General features: G+C 34.4%; 1 protein-coding gene across 6 annotated transcripts in view; it reads left to right on the top strand.

Annotated features, from left to right (window-relative positions):
- Window positions 1–19,740, top strand: part of Cfap69 (cilia and flagella associated protein 69) — a 64,170-nt gene that overhangs the window by 554 nt on the left and 43,876 nt on the right. The window contains exons 2-6 of one of the 6 annotated variants that reach the window (XM_087204732.1): window positions 7,254–7,313; window positions 9,155–9,220; window positions 10,839–10,948; window positions 13,218–13,294; window positions 16,679–16,777. In XM_087204732.1, the coding sequence (XP_087060858.1) occupies window positions 7,254–7,313; window positions 9,155–9,220; window positions 10,839–10,948; window positions 13,218–13,294; window positions 16,679–16,777 (412 nt within the window). The other 5 variants (XM_087204734.1, XM_087204736.1, XM_087204737.1 and 2 more) reach the window with 5 other exon arrangements.

The raw sequence follows: 19,740 nt of genomic DNA, 5'->3' as shown, positions 1-19,740 counted from the left end.
CGCTTAACTGAGTAGTAGAGGTCTCCTGCTCTTTGAAAAGTGTGGCCGTGAAAGAAGTGGGAGAGAAGGAATCGTTCCCAGTGAAGTTTGACTTGATAGCCAGATCGCTTTGTTTGCACTGGGATTTCATTTGCAGATCCCTGTTTTCAAGTGATATTCTTGATATATAGAGGTAAATTCTCCCGTACTTAAATTTGCTGCTACTGAAGCCTACACTGAAAATGGAGCAAAATTCTGGTGAAATTAGAAACTAGGCATCGTTTTCATAATAAATTAGAAATTGTTATAGGGTGGGTGGGAGAAAATTGGGAGAGAGAATTGATTTGTTTTATTGTATTGGTTTGGGGTTTACTTTTGTTATATTTGCTTCTATTATGAATACAAAACTAACTGGAGTTGGGTTGAAAAAATTTCATTTGGAAACCTCTGCGTGGGTCTACATTCGCGGCGGAGGAGATGTTTCAAAACCCCAAATCCTTCTCTTCATACTAGGGTTTCATTGGTCCCCCAGAGAGCCAAGATCATGTTTAAAACCATGATTCCTAAGGAGGAATTCTACCCTGTCTCACGTTAATGGTGTGGGGCCTCTATGGGAATTCCTGTTGAGGCTTCACAAGTCTCAGACTGCGTCAGGAACCGGGGCTCCTGTGTTCGCATCCCGCGGCCTTGGAGAGTACCTTGGGAGTAGCCAGTTGACTGGGGACCTCCTCTGTGGGAATAGGGTTGAGCTCTCTGAGGACTCTCAGACATTCACACAGTAACCTGCCAAGCAACTGCACTTCTGTGGGAAGAACAGTAAGTGTCCGGGGAATTTACCTCATCCTTTCTGTGGAGGTATTCCAAGCCAGATAGGAAGAGCCTTGAGCAGACATAGCTGTCCACTCTGAAGGCGACAAGAAGTCCCAGCAGTCCACGCTGGTCCTAAGCTCAGAGCAAAACCAAGAAGTAGGTGAAATTTGCTAACTAATGGCTCTCATTTTTCTATTACTGGGTGTAAGAAAAACTGGGCAAAGTTATAAGTCAGGCAACCATAGGTTAAAGAGAAAAAAAGGAAAAACACTTTTAGCAGGCCATTGCAAAAATAGTTGATAATGTAACAAGTACAACAAAGGAAGCATATTTGTAGTGTATATGTCTATGTATTTCTCTTTTCCTTTTGATTTCTTTTCTTTCATTACTATCCCTCCTTCCAGGGCCTAAAATTCTCTTCTAGGAAAAAAATTAATTTGCATTAATTCCTGTTCCTGCTTCTACTACTAGGAGTAGCTCCATTTTTTTTTAAACACTAAGAAATATAGGCAGTTTCTGTCCAAAGAAATGAAATAGAATGGGAATGTTTTAGAGCTGGGAGAAATCTATTGATCACTCAGCCTTCTTATTTTTGTTCTGTTTTGTTTTTGTGTATTTGTGGTTGCTTTTACAACTGAAGCCACCAAGGTAGCTAGAAATTAATGGACAGATATGGTTTCTTTACTCGTAGAGTGGATTTTACTGCTCCTAATAGTAGATACAATAATAACCTTCTAGACTTCTGCCTCAGGTCAGTTGAGGAAAGAACTTTGGAATTCTAAATGCTTGCTGTCCTTTCAAACCAATCCACCTTTACAACCTGTCCATTTTAGTAGCTAAAAGTAAGGTGGAGTCTACTTCAGTTTTTTATGCCAGCTCCACCACATAGCTGCATGGCCAAAAGCAACTGTACCTAAATCAGTGGAGATAGTAATAGTACCGACGTCCATTGAAAAGATTAAATAAAATAATAGAGAACTTATTCAGTGATACAGTATATTGAAAACATATAGCTTATCTACATTAATATCATCCATTATCCAGAAATATAGAGGTCCTAAAATTATTTTTAAAATAAAGCTAATGGATTATCTAGAATTACAAAGTGACAGCTGGAGATTTTCTAACATAGAAATGCCACTTGGGATACCTATGTGTTTTTTTTTTCTGCTACCTATGTTTTTAATAACTGTTTTGTATAATTTTCCTTATTACAGACCTAAATTGAACCATTTTAATTACCCTAAACTAAGTTTATGTAGTTTGAGAAATAGGTTTGAATATTGTTGTCTTAGGCAATGCATAAAATACACAGGTTATTTTGTACATTTTAAATGCATGCTTCATTTCTGCTTTAAATAGTGTTATGGTTGGATCTGGAATGCCCCCTCCTAAACTTGCTCCCCTAAAGCACATCAATTCTTTATGAAAGCAAGCGATTTTGTGTTTTTCACTGCTGTATCATAAGCACTTAGAACAATGCCTGACACAGTATAGGTACCCAACAAATATTTGTAAAATAAATAGATGATTATAATTAGTTTTTCTTATTTACCCCAAATCTTCAATTATCACTTTAATCCCATGATTCAGAAAATTGTGCTCCAAATTTAAATGATTTCCAACTCCATCACAAATCTCTTCCCTAGCATTCCCTGTTGCCATAACTGCCAGATCATTCCTGTAATTCCTCAGGCCAGGGAATTATCCTAACCTTTTTTCTTCTTTCTTTCACCATATCGAGTCACTCATTAGGTCCTGCTCATTCAAACTGCTAAATTTTTTAACCCCACTCTTTAATGTCTATGCCAGTTGTCAAAATCTTATCCAAGATTCAAGTTGCGGACTGGTCTCCTACCTCCAGTCTAGTCCTCTCCACAACAGACAAAATGATCTTTTTATTCTTACACTCTGCTGATTAAATCTTGTGGATAGACAAGAACATAGACCACTCAAAGATTGTTATAGAGAGGGTATCACACACCATCACTTGCTTTTGGCAGACTCAGAGGCTGCTGCGAAAGATTAATAGTGGGAAAGAGAGACCTATTGTGCTCTGACTAGAATCTTTTCAATTGTTTGATTTTCTCAAGTTGGTCCTGAGTTTGGAAGCAGGGAATACAAAAAAATGGGGAAGCTGATAGTTATTGACCAAATATTGACTTCTCGGAGCCAGCTGCTGTGTAGTTTGTGACTTGGCTTCCCGTGCTGGCTGCTGCAGAGGTTGTGGGCTTTTGTCATACATAGTCTGGCCATTATCCATGTATATTTTTAGTCTCTCAAGCTATTCGGTGGTTTTGTAAGATCTTCAGTATAACATACAAGGCTTTTTGTAAAATTTCATTTCATACTGACACCTACTTAAGGTTAGAGAAATGTGCTCCCCATACCTAGCACATTTCCTGAAACAGAACCTCCTAATAAATACTTCCAGAAACAGAAAAAAGCAAAGGAAGATATAGGGGAGGAAAAACTCTTTAAAAATATGACACACAGATCAACATGAAATGATAATGCAAGATAAATCCCAAAGGAACCTATGTTTTAATCTTTACTATTCTGTTTCTTATTAAAACTTTTATCTGTTTATTTGGAGGAGATCTGATAATACAAGTAGGCATTAAAAAGAAAATCCTATATTGACTTTTCATTTCAATATAATTGTCTAACTCTTAAAAGTAAACATTGCAGAAAATAATAAAATAAAAACCCACTGTGCCTGTGTGTATAATCTGAGAACACAGAGGAAAAGAGAAAAGACAACTGATGCTACTGGCACAAAAACAGACATCTGGATCAATGGAACAGAATACAAGATGCAAAAACACTCAGCTGTCTAACCTTTGACACAGGCCAACAACACATGCCAGAGGAAAGATAGCCTCTAGCAAATGGTGCTGGGAAAACTGGCTATCGACATGCAGAAGATTGAATCTAGACCTATATCTCTCTCCATGAATGTAGCTAAAATCAAAATGTATCAACTATCTAAATGTTAAAACAGAGACAATCTGCTGGAAGATAAAACAGGTAAAACCCTTGAAAACATAGGCATAGGCAAAGACTTTCTGAACAGAACCTTAATTGCACAAGAAATAACATTAAGAATCAACAAATGGATTTATATTAAATTAAAAAGCTTCTGTACAGTAAAGGGAACAACCAACAAAGTGAAGAGACAGCCTACAGATTGGAAAATTTTTTTGCCAAAAATACCTTAGAGAACTAATACCTAGAATATACAAAAAAAATCAAAAAATTAGATCCCCCCCAATTAAAGACCCAATCAAAAAATGGGCAACTGAAAGGAAGAAGTACAAATGGCCAATAAATACATGTTCAATAAATACATGTTCAGCATCTCTGGCCATTAGAAAAATGCAAATTAAAAGAACACTGAGATTACATCTTACTCCAGAAAAAATGGCCATCGTTAAGAAGTCAAATAATAACAAATGCTGGTGAGTCTGTGGGAGAAAAGGAACTCTTCTACATTATTGGTAGTTGTAAACCAGTACAATCATTATAAAAATCATTACGGAGATTCCTCAAAAATCTAGAAAATGGGCCAGGGAGTTAGTTCAGTGGTTCTGCCGCCTGCCTCGCAAGCACAGGGACCTGAGTTCAATCCCCAGTACCAAAAGAAAAAAAGGTAAAAAACGAAATTCCATTTGACCCAGCTATTCCTCATCTAGGCATCATCTCAAAAGACTTAAAGACATCACTAGGACTGGAAGTCTCATTTGACCCAGCTATTCCCCTGTTGGGTATCTTCCCCAAAGAATTAAAAGAATCATACCACAGTGATATATGTGCACCATGTTCATAGCAGCACAATGTGTAATAGGTAAAACTTGGAAGCAGCCCAATTGCCCATCAACTGGAGACTGGATAAAGAAAATGTGGGGTTTTTTTTAATAAAGTGGAATACTACTCAGCCATAAAAAATGAGAAATTAGAGACATTTATAGCTAAATGGATGCACATTGAAGTGATACTCTTAAGTGAAATAAATAGGACACATATGTGTAAATACCAAATAATTTCTCTAGTGTGAGAAGCTGAAAGTGTAAATAAGGACTAAAAGGTGTAATAGATAATGTGAAATAGGAAGAAAAGGAGCAAAGGGGAAGGGGAAGTGGGAGGGGTAGGGGAAGGGAAAGAAGGGAATGGAATTAATATGAGAAAATGAAAAAATGGAAACAAAGTCTGTAAAGAGGGAGGGATGGAGAGGTTGAATGGAGGACAGGGGAAGGGGGAAAAATAAGAATCAAGAGAGATTACGTAAAGGTACAAATTTCCAATGATGACTGTTATTATATTGTATACCTAAAATGTACCAATAAAATAAAATTTAAAAGAAAAAGACTTAAAGACATCATATTACAGTGACACATGCAAAGTCATGTTCATAACAGAACAATTCATAATAGCTAAACCTCGGAACTGGAATTGAACATATATCTATTAACAGAAGAATGGATAAAAAAATGTGGTACTCTGCCATAAAGAAGGATAAATTTGAGTTATTTATAGGAAAATGGATGCACCTTGAGACCATAATGTTAAGTGTAATACATCAGACACACAAGCTTAAATATTGTATAGTTTCTCTTATATGAGAAACTCAAAGTATCAATAAAGGACAAAGTAAAAGATAATAGGCAGCAGGGAGATAGATCTTTTGGAAAAGGGAAAGGCACCAAGAAATAGGGGGGTGAAAAAATAATTAAGATGTACTATGCACATGTATCAACGCCCCATGATGAGTGTAATCACTGTGTACAGCAAACGTGTCCTAATAAATACAAGAAAAACAGAAAGGACAACTGAGGCCGTGGGAGGTGGCACTGTTAAATCTCCAAATCATAAAAGGCAAAATTCTGTTTAACAGTAATATATAACAATGGTAACTATAAAACCAAGTAGAGACATATGTTTCCTATGTCCTTTATTTTTCTTAAAGTATTTTAGTAAATAACCTCATTCTTATACTTATTCTATATATTTAAAGTTACAATTGTTTAATTGAAAATGTTTTGAAAGAAATTTCTTAATATGAGAATATATGAGTTTGTAACTGTGAAAGGCAAGGAAATTATAAGCTTTATATGTACTGAAATAATGCCTATGTAGGAGTATGGGAAAGTATACATTATAGATATACTGTAGATTTAAAACACAGGAAATGCAGTGGTACTATTAACATTAAGTGAAATATGTATCTGTACATGTAAACAAAACCAGAAAATACATAAGATAGATATATAGATAGTAAGAATAATAAGGATTTTTTTCAGTTTTGAATATTTTATATCATTATAACATCATCTTTACAAAGTCATTTAAAAGTAGAAGTAAGTGTGAAAGCAGGCCCAGAAAAAGGAAATTAGGACAGCTTAATTCCTACACTGGGACTAAGCATCATTAACATAACATTTGAATTAAAAGAAAATGCAACTCAATAAAGTCTTAATCTTCCCCTTAAATATAGTCAAAATTGCACTTAAAGTTCTGAGATTTCTGCATTATTATAAATACTTAAACTAGACAAACCACCTCCTGGTTCCTTTGCCACGTACCCACAAATAACTTTACAAAGAAATGACTTCCTGGTTGCATGTCCTCAGCACTTATTAAACCACTAACAATACTGTATGCCAGGCCCAGTGTGCCAGGGATGCCAGAACCAAAAGTCTGTGCCCTCAGGCAAACTGAGGGAGGGAGTATGGGGGCTAAGTATGGAGAGCCTTTCAGAACAACTCCACGGAAATGATGACGGGCGCAAGGTTTGGGGCCTGTGGGAGCACGGAGGAAAGGGGTGCTCAAAAGAGCTCAGAAAGAGCTCAGAAGCATTAGTAGGTAGTCATTGAATGCTTGGATGGGTGGTGCTCAGACTTGAGTTTTATTATTTTAGCCATAAAGGACAGTGCTGAAGTGTGGGACAACAGAGTGAACACGCACAACTCAATAACAGATGAGAACTGAACTGAATCACAGGATGGGCTCATGAAACACTTGAGATGTGGGCTCATGAAATACCTGAGATGTGAAATCTGTGACTTTAAGGTTCGTGTTTTCTAACATGGATGACCAGAAGAATGCTGTTGCCATGTCACACACCTGCACAGGCCAGCTTGGTCTAATGAGTACATGTGCATGAAACGGTATGGTTTTCCTTTCCACAGCATAGGAGTGACATTATTCCACATACTCTCTTGGGTCTTTTAGGGCTGTTTAAATTTAAAAACATTAAGATTATAAGATAATACTAGAATTCAGGAGGGTGTTTTTTTTCTACAAAATTCATTCACCTTCCTATAAGGCCTCATCTGTTTTTCATTCTCCTTTATGTTATTGTTGTAGGTATTTTTAAGTTACTAAGCAAAAATATAAAAATAGTATGTTTGATATGATTTCTTAAATTCTCATGATATAGAATACTAAAAATTGTATGTTTTTAGGGTGTTTTCAAGTCTATGGACCTTAATCATGTCATCAAACTCCTTGAAGAAAATGATAAAGTAAGTAAGCTTTGAGAACAAATTATTCTGCTAATCACTTCCAAACTGTTATTTCTATAAATGGTAACATGTATTTACCCAAGTGTAAGTCTCATTTATCTCTTGTTGTGGAAAACATTTCAAACAGTATACTTCCTTTGTTGTTGTTGTTGTTCCTGGGGATTAAAACCAGGGCCTCTTACAAGTACTTTAGTACTGAGCTACACCTATAACCCTTTTTAAAATTTTGAGACAGGATCTCACTAAGTTACCAGGCTGGCTTCAAATTTATGAGCCTCCTCTTTCAGCTTCCCAAATAGCTAGGATTTATAGGCATGTACCACCATGCCTGGTCTCAAAATAGAGTATATCTTAAATTCAAGAACTGTTTAAATTTAATATGAATATATTTAATCATATAGGGAGGCTGAAAAGGAGTTGCTTTTATGGATGGACAAATTCACGGTGGCTGTAAACAGGATTCCTAAGAATACCCATAAAGTCATCTAACCTCTGTTAATTGCTTGTTATCAAGTAGGACTGGAGGAGGGAGGGGGTAGGAAAAGGAGTTTCTCAATATACTAAGACAAATTTCCTGATGTAAAAACAGGGTATGTACATACATGTAGTAATTTATTTTGAGAGAAATCTTTTTTTTTTTTTGGTACTGGGGATCAAACTTGAACCTGGCACTTGAGAGGCAGGCGGCAGAACCACTGAGCTAATCCCCAGCGCATTGAGAGAAATCTTTATAGAATATAATGGAAATAAAATTATTTCAGACCCAAGCTCAAAACTGACAGCTTAGTTATCAAGAAAAAAGATAGTAAATGTATATTCATACATGTTCACACACCATACTCTTCTGAGACCCAAGCATTGACTAAATGCCTAAAAGTCAGCACAAACTATAAAGTTATATAGAGCCTTTTCCAAAGAAGATTTAACATTCTTAATAAATAGAAAATGAGTTGACCATACTATAGCCATAAAAACAAAACTGTCCAATGAATTCTAAGCACAAAATTTAGTCTTTGTTTTCCTTTAGTCTCTACTTTCTTAAATAGAAGAAAAATAAAAGTAATTACTAAGGTTAATTTATTTTTTCTGAGGGTAATTTTGTGAAAATTGATTTTTAAATTGTGAATGTATCTGCATTCCCTTAAAAAATAAAACTCAACTACAGAGAGCTTCTTTTAGCTGTTACATAAGCCTGAGGGAGGATAAAGTACAAACAATGCCTCAGTTTTTCACAGATGGTTTTAGAAGCTTTAAAAGAATAGAGGGGATTCAGTCTTGAAAAACATATCCTGGTCTAGAAGTTTGTCTTGTTTTTGTTTTTAATTAACTATGGATGCTTGGTTTCCACAGTATACTTGGGCATATTTTAGAGGCTAAAAATATAAATTTGTCAAAATCGACTCCTAATATCACCACTTTTTAGCACTGTATATTTGAACAAATTAGGTATTTCAGTTGTGTTTCCTATTCTTGAAAAGAGGGATAATAATATCCTGGTAATAAAGTCATTTTGAAGATAAACAGTGATATTACATATAGTGCCTATCTAGTGCCTAGCATAGAAAAAAATGTACACCACTCTTCAGCTATTGCTAAAAATATTTCTGGAAAGAGTTACTCCTTTTATATTAACCTAATTTAAAATTTTAATTTTCTAGTCAAATTTGAATGGTAGTACTTTTTAAATCTTCATTATTTCAGGAAACATTTTTAATGCTTATAGTAATTTAAGAATAATGTGATAATGCTCATGTTTCTACTTTCTTTTCATATTGAAGAAATTTTTTAAACTTTTAGCAAACTTAATAGAGCAAAAGAACTAAATAGAACATTTATTTTAGGGCGATTTAGAAGAAAAACAACTTAAATCTGTCAAGAAACTGGTGCAGTGTTATCAGAATGGACTTGTATCCTTTATATATATTTGTATATTTGTTTCATTTATCTTGAAACAGGAGAATTTCTATTTTAAATGTTTTGGTTTCCTATTGCTACTGTAGTAAATTACAAACTTATGGCTTAAAACAGAATACATTTACTATCTTACAGTTCTGGAGATCAGAGGTTTAGGCCAGTCTCATTCTGCTAAAGTCAGAATTCTGGCAGGCCTGGGTCCTTCTGAAGACCCTGGGAATCTGTTTCCTTCCTGTCCCCCAGTGAGGCTTCCTGAACAGATTGGCTCACCACCTATTCCTCTGTCACCACATCTGTCTGTTCTCTGACCCTCTCCTGCCTCCCTCCTCTTTGCCCTATAAGGAGCCCTGTAATTACACTGGGTCTACCTGGAACTCTGTGATATTCCCATCTCTAGATCCTTAATTTGATCACATCTGAAAAGTTTCTATGCTGTCTAAGATGACATAGTCACAGGCTCCTGAGATTAGGATATAGGCATGTTTGGAAAAACCATTATTCTGTTCAACATCTCTGTTGCCTGACCTCCTCTCAAGAAAATATTAGTCTAATTTTAACTTATCCCAGTGCAAAGCGTCTTAAACCTTCCTTTCAGAGAAATGTGCCATATAATGTTATCAAAACCTTTTATTTATTTTAGCTTTGGTGTTGTATGGATCAGTTAGTCCTCTGTGGATATAAGCATAATCTGGTGGTACCAAGAAAATCCACCAGCAAGTGATTTTTCCTATTTTAACCTAGGCATTCCCATCATTTTTCTTCAAGTTAGACATTTAGTGACAGGTGGATCTATTTCTGAATGCCTTTTAATAGGCTGGCTTTAGAAGCTGTAAAACTTCCCAAAGTAAGTTAAAGAGGTATCTTTGTCTCTTGCCTAGAAAGTTAATAGAGCTGAATACTTTGGTATACTCAGCTCTTCCATTTCTTCCTAAGAAACTCCTAGAAAGAAGGTAGAAATAACAGGGTTCAACCAAGAACTATAACTGCTATGATCTCTTAGCTGTAAAAATGATCAGTTAAATCTGTTTATGTTCAAATAGGGTTTTTAAAACAGTTAAAAGAAAAGGTATTTACCTGAAGATCTAGAGAGGCTGTATTTTGGATTTCCACACTAGTTTTAAATGAAATAAAGTCCAAACAAATTTAAACCCTAGCTATTAAAAATGCATGAGTTAAATATTAATAAAGAAATGCAGGAAAGAAAAGTTTGGGCTGCTTGTTCCAGGGCAGTACTATATATATTTGTGTGTATGTAGATGGGAATGAAGGATATAATTGAGCCAATCATTCAGTTAATTTCAATGTGTTTTCATTCATTGCTAATAGTAAGTTATTGATCAACCAAGTACATAATGTAGTAGTTGGTAATCCAATTCTAAAGTTGTGAGAAGGAAAATTTTTGCATATTTTGGAGACAAAAATTAAATACATATTGCCAAAAATATAGTTCGAAGTTTTTCTCTTTAGACTTCAAAATAAGAATAGTTAAAACAATATCTACATTTAACAAAATAGATGGAATTCTATAGACTTTCTTAAAAGAAGCGCTATAAAGAACATGACAATGGAGATATTAAAGTTAATAGTATTTCTTAACTAAAAATACACAAGCCATTAAGGGATTTAGCAAAAATATTTAAAATTCTGAATCTATGTGCAGGAAAAATTGAAAACCAGCACCAGTTTGTAGAATCTGTACATGATATCTTAAAATTGTGTGGGTAAGTGTTTTAAACTTTATTTTATATTACCATGTAGTATTTTATTATTTCTTACTTTGTATTATAATATATTAGACATTCTGGTGTAGCAGAGTGATACAGAACTCAGAAAATTTCAGTTTCATCTCCTGATTAAAGCAGTCGGCAAATATAATTAATTTTTTAAAGTAGTCTGACACTGCTAGATACAAAAGCTAGTACATAAAATGTTTTCTTGAAATTAGCTGCTTTTAAAAGCAGCCATGTTTAGAAAATTTGGCTCTCAAAAATATGTTAGGTACCATGTAATGCTTTATTTGATTTTCCAATTTTGAATGAAGAACAAAATATCATCATTTATGTTTGGTATATATTTTAAAACATAGAGATTTTAAAATATAAATATAAAGTACGTATTTTAAAATACAAAATACAGAAATGTAAAGAATTATAAAATTAATATCTCTTAATATTTTTCTACTGTATTTCTACAATCACTCTGGAAACTAAATGTATATAATGTTTCTTTGCTGCCACATAGTGGTTAATCTAGATATACATATTCAAATATCCAGTTTTAGTTGTTGAATATAATATGGTATAGGAAATTTCTTAAAATTGAGAGAAAACTTTTCTAAATCTTTCTACCAGCTTTTTACATAGTGCTGTCTCTTTTCATATACAAACAATACTATCAGTAGGATTATGTATACATGGTTGGTTCTAGCTTTTGCTTTTAGGTTTCGCAACAATAATATTTAAAATTTTGTGACCACTTTTAATACAGACCATGGAAAATATATAATTGATTTGGTTCTTTCAGTGCACTAATTGGAAATCTTTGTTTTGTCAACATAAGATTATATTATGTACAATATTTTCAAATTTCAGGGCCATGTAAGTCCCAGAATACCAAGTTCATAAGCATTTCTTTCGACATCGGTATTCCTATAGATCTCTGTCCAGAGCCATTTCTCTAAAACCTTGGCTAAATATTTTATTGTATAATATGACAAATCTTTTGAACTTCACTCTTCAGTTTCCCTGATTTTGTAATTATTTCCTTTCTTCCTATTTTACTAATTTTTGCTTATGTCCTATATTTCTCTACATCCTTATTTGGTTCTCTTTTCAAACATTTTGGGAGATAAAAGCATTGAAAATAAATGAAGTCAATCTTTTCAGTTTCTAGTATGTTTTTCTCATAACCTTGAAAGTGTATGCTTAATTTTTCCATAACCTTTTAGGTTGAAAATACTTTGATGCTTTATTTGATACAAAATGTTGGGGGACAAGAAGTAAAAGTTTTCGAGTTGTTTTAGAGATCCAACAATTGGCTGGTTAACAAGTAGTTATTTATTCCAAATGATAATTCTAACAAATAATGGAAATAAACCTCTGTGGAATTTATAAAATTGCCCTTTTTGAAATATCTTTAAATTCCAAGTGACTTATATGTTCTATATCTACATATGATGGTTCTCCGTGCCATCTTTCAACTACTTGATTACATTTTTTTAAACATGAATTAAAAGTCCTAAATATAGGACATGTTAATTTTGGATTTATGAAATGCCAAAATACTTTATATTTTGTATTTAAGACATAATGTTTATCTCTCCTTTGAAATTTAAACTAATGACTCAGGTTTATGTGCTTGATCTTTTGTGATTTGTAAATAAGTTATTTTCAAGTTATAGTACCTGTGAAATGCAAGTCTAATATAATTAATATTTGTTAACTGAATTCCTTATTGTTCTTCCAAATATTCTGTTCTTTTGTGAATAGTAGTAATTCAGTTAATGAGGAAAAGGACCTCGGCCTTAAAAATAAATAGACTATTGATCTATTAACTAGAACTTCAAAAACTTCAGAAAGAGTCTGAAAACTGTTTTCAAGTTATAGGTGAGCTTAAACCTCTGGCTTGTATCAGATTATCTGATGTCTAACTTTGATTATCTAACTTTGATAGAATTACAAAAATCATTATTACTTTGCCTTCAGAAGGAAAGAAGATTCTTAAGGTTTTTATTCACACAGTGATGCAAAATTAGTTTCTTAACTTATGCCTTTTATATCCCTTTCTCTTCATTTAAAAAAAAACTTGTATTTTCTTCCTGGTCCATTAAGTACAAATACAATTATTTTATAGCTATCAATTCCCCAGAACTAAAGAATAGGACATTATCCTCATTTTATTCTTTAGAAAGGAAATCTCCCCCTTTACAAATGATGCTTCAATCAAAAACTTCATTTACAATTACTCTGACCTTCTTCATTCTTATTGAAGCTTGCCATTTTTGAAAAAAAAAGTATCGGATGAAATAACTTATGCTGAAGATACTGCTAATTCGATTGCACTTCTGGGTAAGTTAAACTTTCTTCAAAGTAGAGGGGTGTAACATATGACAGGCCTTACTGACAAAAGGAAATGTCTGTTTTCACTAAGTTTCACTAAAAGTATTCCCTCTCCATATCTAGGCTTTTCTCTTATTTTGTACTTGGAAATTAATGACAGTGTGCTGTATGATAATTCTGGTATTGCAGGTATTTCATGATACCAGCAAAATTCTGTGTTCCTTAAGTGCAAAACCTAGCAGATTATTGCTTACTTGACTTGATGTTATTTAGGTTGATGGAATATTCGTGAACCTTTTTTAGTCAGAAAGTATATGCCCCCTTCTTCTAGTAACCACAAACATGGAACTCTTATGAATTGCTAGAATCATTGAGGACCTCATTGTTGGCTAAATGATCTACGATTTTAAATAAAAATCATAAAATGAAACAATAACTTTAAAATACACGTAAAGATGCAGGTACCATATTTTGTACACAAAAATATGAAAAATATCAGAAAGAGTAGGCATTTATATCTGCTTTATATTATTACATTGTTATATAGCAGTGATATTGATATCTATTGGTATTGGTATTGCTTGATTTTCTAAAAAAGGAAAATAATTTCCTAGGAAACGAGACCAATAAAACACTGGCTTTTTTCACTAAGCCCCTGAGATCTGATAGCATGTTCCCAAAATAAATCCTACATCAAAATTATACTTATTAATTTAGGTCTTCATTTGTAAAGGAGAAATAAGAGATACATGATTGACCCAATAAATCTTTTAAAAGGTGATTGCTCAATATAGAGAGTAGGTGAAAGTGTCATTGACGTTAGATTAAATTTAAGGCATTAAAGAAAAAGGCATTAAGAAGCAGGCAGATTAAGAATAATTGGAAATTTTAATTCTGTGAATCTCTGCCATTGGTGGAAATTTTACAAGGAGAAGCCAACCCAAAAGAGGACATGGTAGTATTAACAGGTAAAAAGTATAGTTTTTGTTGGCAATATTATTTTTAAAACATCTCTGTTGCTCTCCTTATCTTAAAATAGTGCCTCCAAAAGTATTGGCAGACATGTATAGGATAAATACATGCCCGTTTGTTATTGTCAGCCTACTCTCCTTAATGACTGTCTGCCAACAAAACACATTGCTGTTGGATGGCTGTATGAACGCCTAGCTTATTATGTGCTCCCTTTACTGATTGCTTACTGCGCATACCACTCATATGTACCCTTTTTTTAATTCTTCGAAGCATGAGTTTAAACTAAAATACTTGAATACAGTATGAAGTATTGAACAAAGGTTGTTTATGACTGTTACTAATAACTTCCAGTTCCTACTATGTACTAGTAAGTTATGATTTCTTCTAAATTATATATAGATATTTGTAATTCAGGACCAGGATTCCAGAAATGTGGAAAAGAAGTTGTCACTCTGCCAAAGATCATAAAACGGGAAGCTGTAAGAAATGATTTAAACTTACAAGAACTAAAAGGGTGGAGAAGCAGATGAGAAACCCTAGAATTTCTTATGAACTTTGCATGTTTAGCTAGTTTTGTTTGAAAAGTTTAATTGCTCTCGTCACCTAAAGCTTTTCAAAACCTAAACAGTGATTTTTTAACTCCAAATGGATCCAAAAAGTATAATTGGAGGAATAACCTTTACTTTTTTAAGTGACATCTTCTGCAAACAAATTCTCCTAAATCAAGGGTGAGGCTTTCCTTTGTGGCCCCTCCTTGTCTTTATGTTTCCCCACCAATGATTGCTCCTTGAGATAACATTACCAAGACCTAAGGCAAAACTCAGATCTTAGGGGGATGCCTTCTCTTAGGGGGAAGTCTTTTGCTTGCAGAGTATCCAACCAGATTGGGTTTAATCCTAACACTAGTACTACTGGTTCCTGTTGACCTCAGGCATCCAGAGGGCACAGGTCATTTGCAGAGCCCCACGGGTTATCTTCAGATTGCCCTAAGGATCATCTCTGTAAATTAATCTAGTTTAAATTACTGTACCGGCTAAGGCTAATTTAGTAGTAGTTCAGATATGACTTAAAAGGAACCCTCACTGTTCTCCAACTCCACCGCAGTAATTTGAACGTAAAACTTGTAGGGCAAAGACTTTTGGACACTGTCTTCTAGCCTGCCAGCAAATTGAAGAGGAGACCTCACCTGGAACTTCAGGAATATGATGCATTATTAATTTCAACCAATTGCTGACTTGGCAACTCCAAAGAAAAATGCTAGCCTATGTCTTGAAAATAGTAGCTAATACAGGTAGCACTTACTAGATTTGCTAGATATATTCTACGTACCATTCTCAGCCCTTTTCTCATCATGCTAAATTATTTGATCCTCAGGGTCTCAAATGTACTGTAGTTACACTGTCACACTCACTTTATAGATGAGAAAACTAAGACACAAGTGTAAGACACAAGTTACACAAATAGTAAGTGTAGTAGAGCCAGAATTTCACCTTAGCCTGGTTCCAGCATTTAAGTTATCAGTCATCATTCTGATCTGATGAATTGAATGAGGGGCCAAATATATAAAGATAAACTCAGGTTGTTGTATCTGTGTGACTGGTTGCATAGCTAGTCATGCACCACATCACTACATTTCAGTCAATAACAGGATATATATATATATATATATATATATAGAGAGAGAGAGAGAGAGAGAGAGAGAGAGAGAGAGAGCATGCCAGGCTATATATATATATATATATATATATATATATATATTATGCCATCATTAGGTGACAGAATTTTTTTGCTAAACTTTAATGTTATGGGAATCTGGGAATCCCATAACATTAAAATTTAGCAAAAAAATTCTGTCACCTAATGATGGCATAATGCCATCAAACAAGTCATTACTCACATGCTTGTGATACTACTGATATAAATAAACCTTCTGTACTGAGAATTGTATAAAAGTATAGTGCACACTTGTACAATTATGTACAATACATACTTGATAATGAACACCTGTGTCATGGGTTTATGTGCTATGTTTTTTATCATTTAGAGCATACTCTTTCTACTTAGTAAAGAAAAGCTAACTATAAGGTAGTATACCATGTGATGTCAGCAGCAGCCTTCCACATCTGGTGTTTACCATGGCTCATGATTGCTTAGCTTTCTCTTCCACTTGATTTAATCTTACATTTGCCTACATACACTCAACAATGTTCACACAATGCAATTGCCTGATGACACGTTTCTCAGAACATATCCCATCATTAAGTAATTTGTGACTGTGAGTGTGTATGCCTGTGTAAAAATTATGGGATCCAGTTTGAATCTCAGGTGGTAATTTTTTTATAATTGCAATATTTTGTGCTTAACTTTGCAAAGAATCTTACAGCAGTGTTATTACATAGCATTCATTTATCCTTCTGGCAGGTGACTTAATGAAAATATCAAGTTCTGAATTGAGGATACAAATTTGTAAGTGTATTGTCAACTTTTATCATGCAGAGCCACCAAAGAAGCATATTCCAGGTGAAGTCTCAATGGTCCTTCTGTAATACCTTGTCCTCTCACTTCCCTCTGAACTGGAAGGAGACAAAGGGCTCACAAATGCAACACACTAAGAAGTTTTGAATCATTTTTTGTAGTCTTGACCTCTTTAGTCATCTTTTAGAATTTTATAAATACCTTTTCTCAGTTTGGGAGTTTGTATGACATTTTTATCAGATGCCAGATATTTATGACACAATAAATTCACGTACAAATAAGCTTACAATAATAATAATGTTACTTAAATTTCCTAATAAAATTATTTTTCTCACATATTTAAAAAATTAATCAATAACCCAATTAGATTATACATTTCTTTTTTTAATTAATGGTACATTTTAGGTATACAACATAATGACATTCATATTGGAAAATTGCAATTTACATAATCTCTCTTGGTTCTTATTTTTTCCCCATTCCCCTGCCCTCCCTTCAGTCCCTCCATCCCTCCCTAGTTACAAAGACTTTGTATTCATTTGTTCATTTGCTCATATTAATTCCATTTTCTTCATTCCTTTCCCCTACCCCTCCCACTTCCCCTTCCGCTTTGCCCCTTTTCTTCCTATTTCATATTATCCATTATACATTTTAGTCCTTATTTACACTTTCATTTTCTCACACTAGAGACTACTCGGTATTTATACATGTGTGTCCTATTTATTTCACTTAAGTGTATCACCTCAAGGGGCTGAGGATTTAGCTCCGTGGTTCTGGCACCTGCCTCGAAAGCACAAGATCCAGAGTTAGACCCCTGGTACCAAAATGAACAAACAAAAACATTATGGCCTAAATGTGCATCCATTTAGCAATAAATGCCTCTAATTTCTCATTTTTATGGCTGAGTAGTACTCCATTTTATAAAAAAAATCCCCACATTTTCTTTTTCTACTCTCAAGTTGATGGACAACTGGGCTGCTTCCAAGTTTTAGCTATAACAAATTGTGCTGCTATGAACATGGGTGCACATATATCACTGTGGTATGATTCTTTTAATTCTTTGGGGAAGATACCCAGCAGGGGAATAGCTAGATCAAATGGGACTTCCAATCCTAGTTCTTTGAGGTGTCTCCATACTGATTTCCACAGTGGTTGTACCAGTCTACACTCCCACCAGCAGTTGAGCAGTGTTCCTTTTTCCCCACAGCCCCAGCAACATTTGTTATTGGTTGATTTTATGATACTAGCCATTCTTTCTGTGGTGAGGTGGAACCTCAGTGTTGTTTTCATTTGCAACTCTCAAATGACCAGTGATGTTGAACATTTTTTCATATGTTTATGTGCTATTTCTACTTCTTTGTCTGAGAAATGTCTTTTCATTTCAGATGCCCATTTTTGGATTGGGTCTTTAAATTTGGGAGGTCTGATTTTTTTAAGTTCTTTATAGATTCTAGATAGTAGACTTTTGTCTGAGGAACAGCAGGTGAAAATTTTTTCCCACATTGTGGGTTGTCTCTTCACACTGTTGGTGGATTCTCTTGCTGTGCAGAAGCTTTTGAATAAGAAGACATCCCACTTGTTGAATGTTGGTGCTAGTTCACGGGCAACTGAGGTGTTGCTCATAAAGTCTTTTCCTACACCAATGTCTTCAAGAGTTCTACCTAATCTCTGTTCCAGCCAGTTCAGTGTTTCTGTTTTAATATTTAGATTTTTAATCCATTTTGATTTTACTTTAGTGCATGGTGAGAGATAAAGGTCTAGTTTTAATCTTTAGAAAGCTGAAACCCAGTTTCTCCAGCACCACTTATTAAAGAGGCTATCTTTCCTCCAGTGAGGGTATTTGGCTCCTTTGTCGAAGATGAGGTGGCTAAGTGTGTCTGGAGTTGTTTTTCCATCTTCTAATCTGTTCCACTGATCCTCAGGTCTGTTTCTTTGCCAGTACCATGCTGTTTTTATCACAGTAGCTTTGTAGTATAATTTCAAGTTGGGGGTTGTGATACCCCCTGCCATATCTCTAGTGCCTAGAATTGCTTTTGCTATTCTAGGTCTCTCCTGGTTCCAAATGAATTTTTGGATTGTTTTCTCAAGGTGTGTGAAGTATGCCATTGGAACTGCAGTTGGAATTGCATTGAATCTATATAGCAGTTTTAGAATTATGGCCATTTTCACTATATTGATTCTTCCTATCCAGGAGCAAGGGATTTCTTTCCATTTTCTGATATCGTCTTCAATTTCTCTTTTCAGAGTGCTCTTTGATTTCTTTTGTTAGGTTGTTTCCTAGGTATTTCAGTTTTTTGGATGCTATTGTGAAAGGAATTGTTTGCCCTATTTCTCTCTCAGTGAGTCTGTTGTTTGTGTAGAGGAAAGCTATTGATTTTTGTGTGTTGACCTTATATCCAGGTTCTTTACTGAATTTGGTTATTAAGTGTAGAAGACTTTTGGTGGAGTTCTTGGGGTCTTCTATGAAGAAAGAGTATCATATCATCTGGAAATAATGACAATTTGACTTCTTCATTTCCTATCTTTATTCCTTTTATTTCTTCCCCTTGCCTAATTGCTGTGGCTAATGTTTCCAAAACTATATTGAACAGGAGTGATAGTGGACATCCTTGCCTTGTTCCTGTTTTTATTGTGAAGAATTTCAGTATTTGACCATTTAGTATGATATTGGCTCTCCGTTTTTCATACATGGCTTTTATCAGATTTAGGTAGAGACTGTCTGTTCCAATTTTTTTAGGGTTTTTATCATAAATGCATGTTGGATTTTGTCGAATGCTTTTTCTGCATCTATTGAGATGATCATATGGTTTTTGTCCTTGGCTCTATTGATATAGTGTATTCATTGAGTAATTTGCGTATGTTGAATCACCCCTGCATCCCTGGGATGAATCCCACTTGATCAAGGTGTATGATCTTCTTGACGATCTTCTGCATTCTATTTGCCAGTATCTTATGAAGGACTTTTGCATCTGTGTTCATTAGTGAGATTGGCCTATAGTTCTTTTTTC

The sequence above is a fragment of the Heterocephalus glaber genome, unplaced genomic scaffold, assembly GCF_053883595.1.
Source record: "Heterocephalus glaber isolate CG9 unplaced genomic scaffold, H.glaber_assembly_v1.0 deba00000546, whole genome shotgun sequence".
NCBI classification, from domain to species: domain Eukaryota; kingdom Metazoa; phylum Chordata; class Mammalia; order Rodentia; family Bathyergidae; genus Heterocephalus; species Heterocephalus glaber.
The sequence above is the reverse complement of the archived record's forward strand: the minus strand, read 5'-3'. Positions and strand labels throughout refer to the sequence as shown.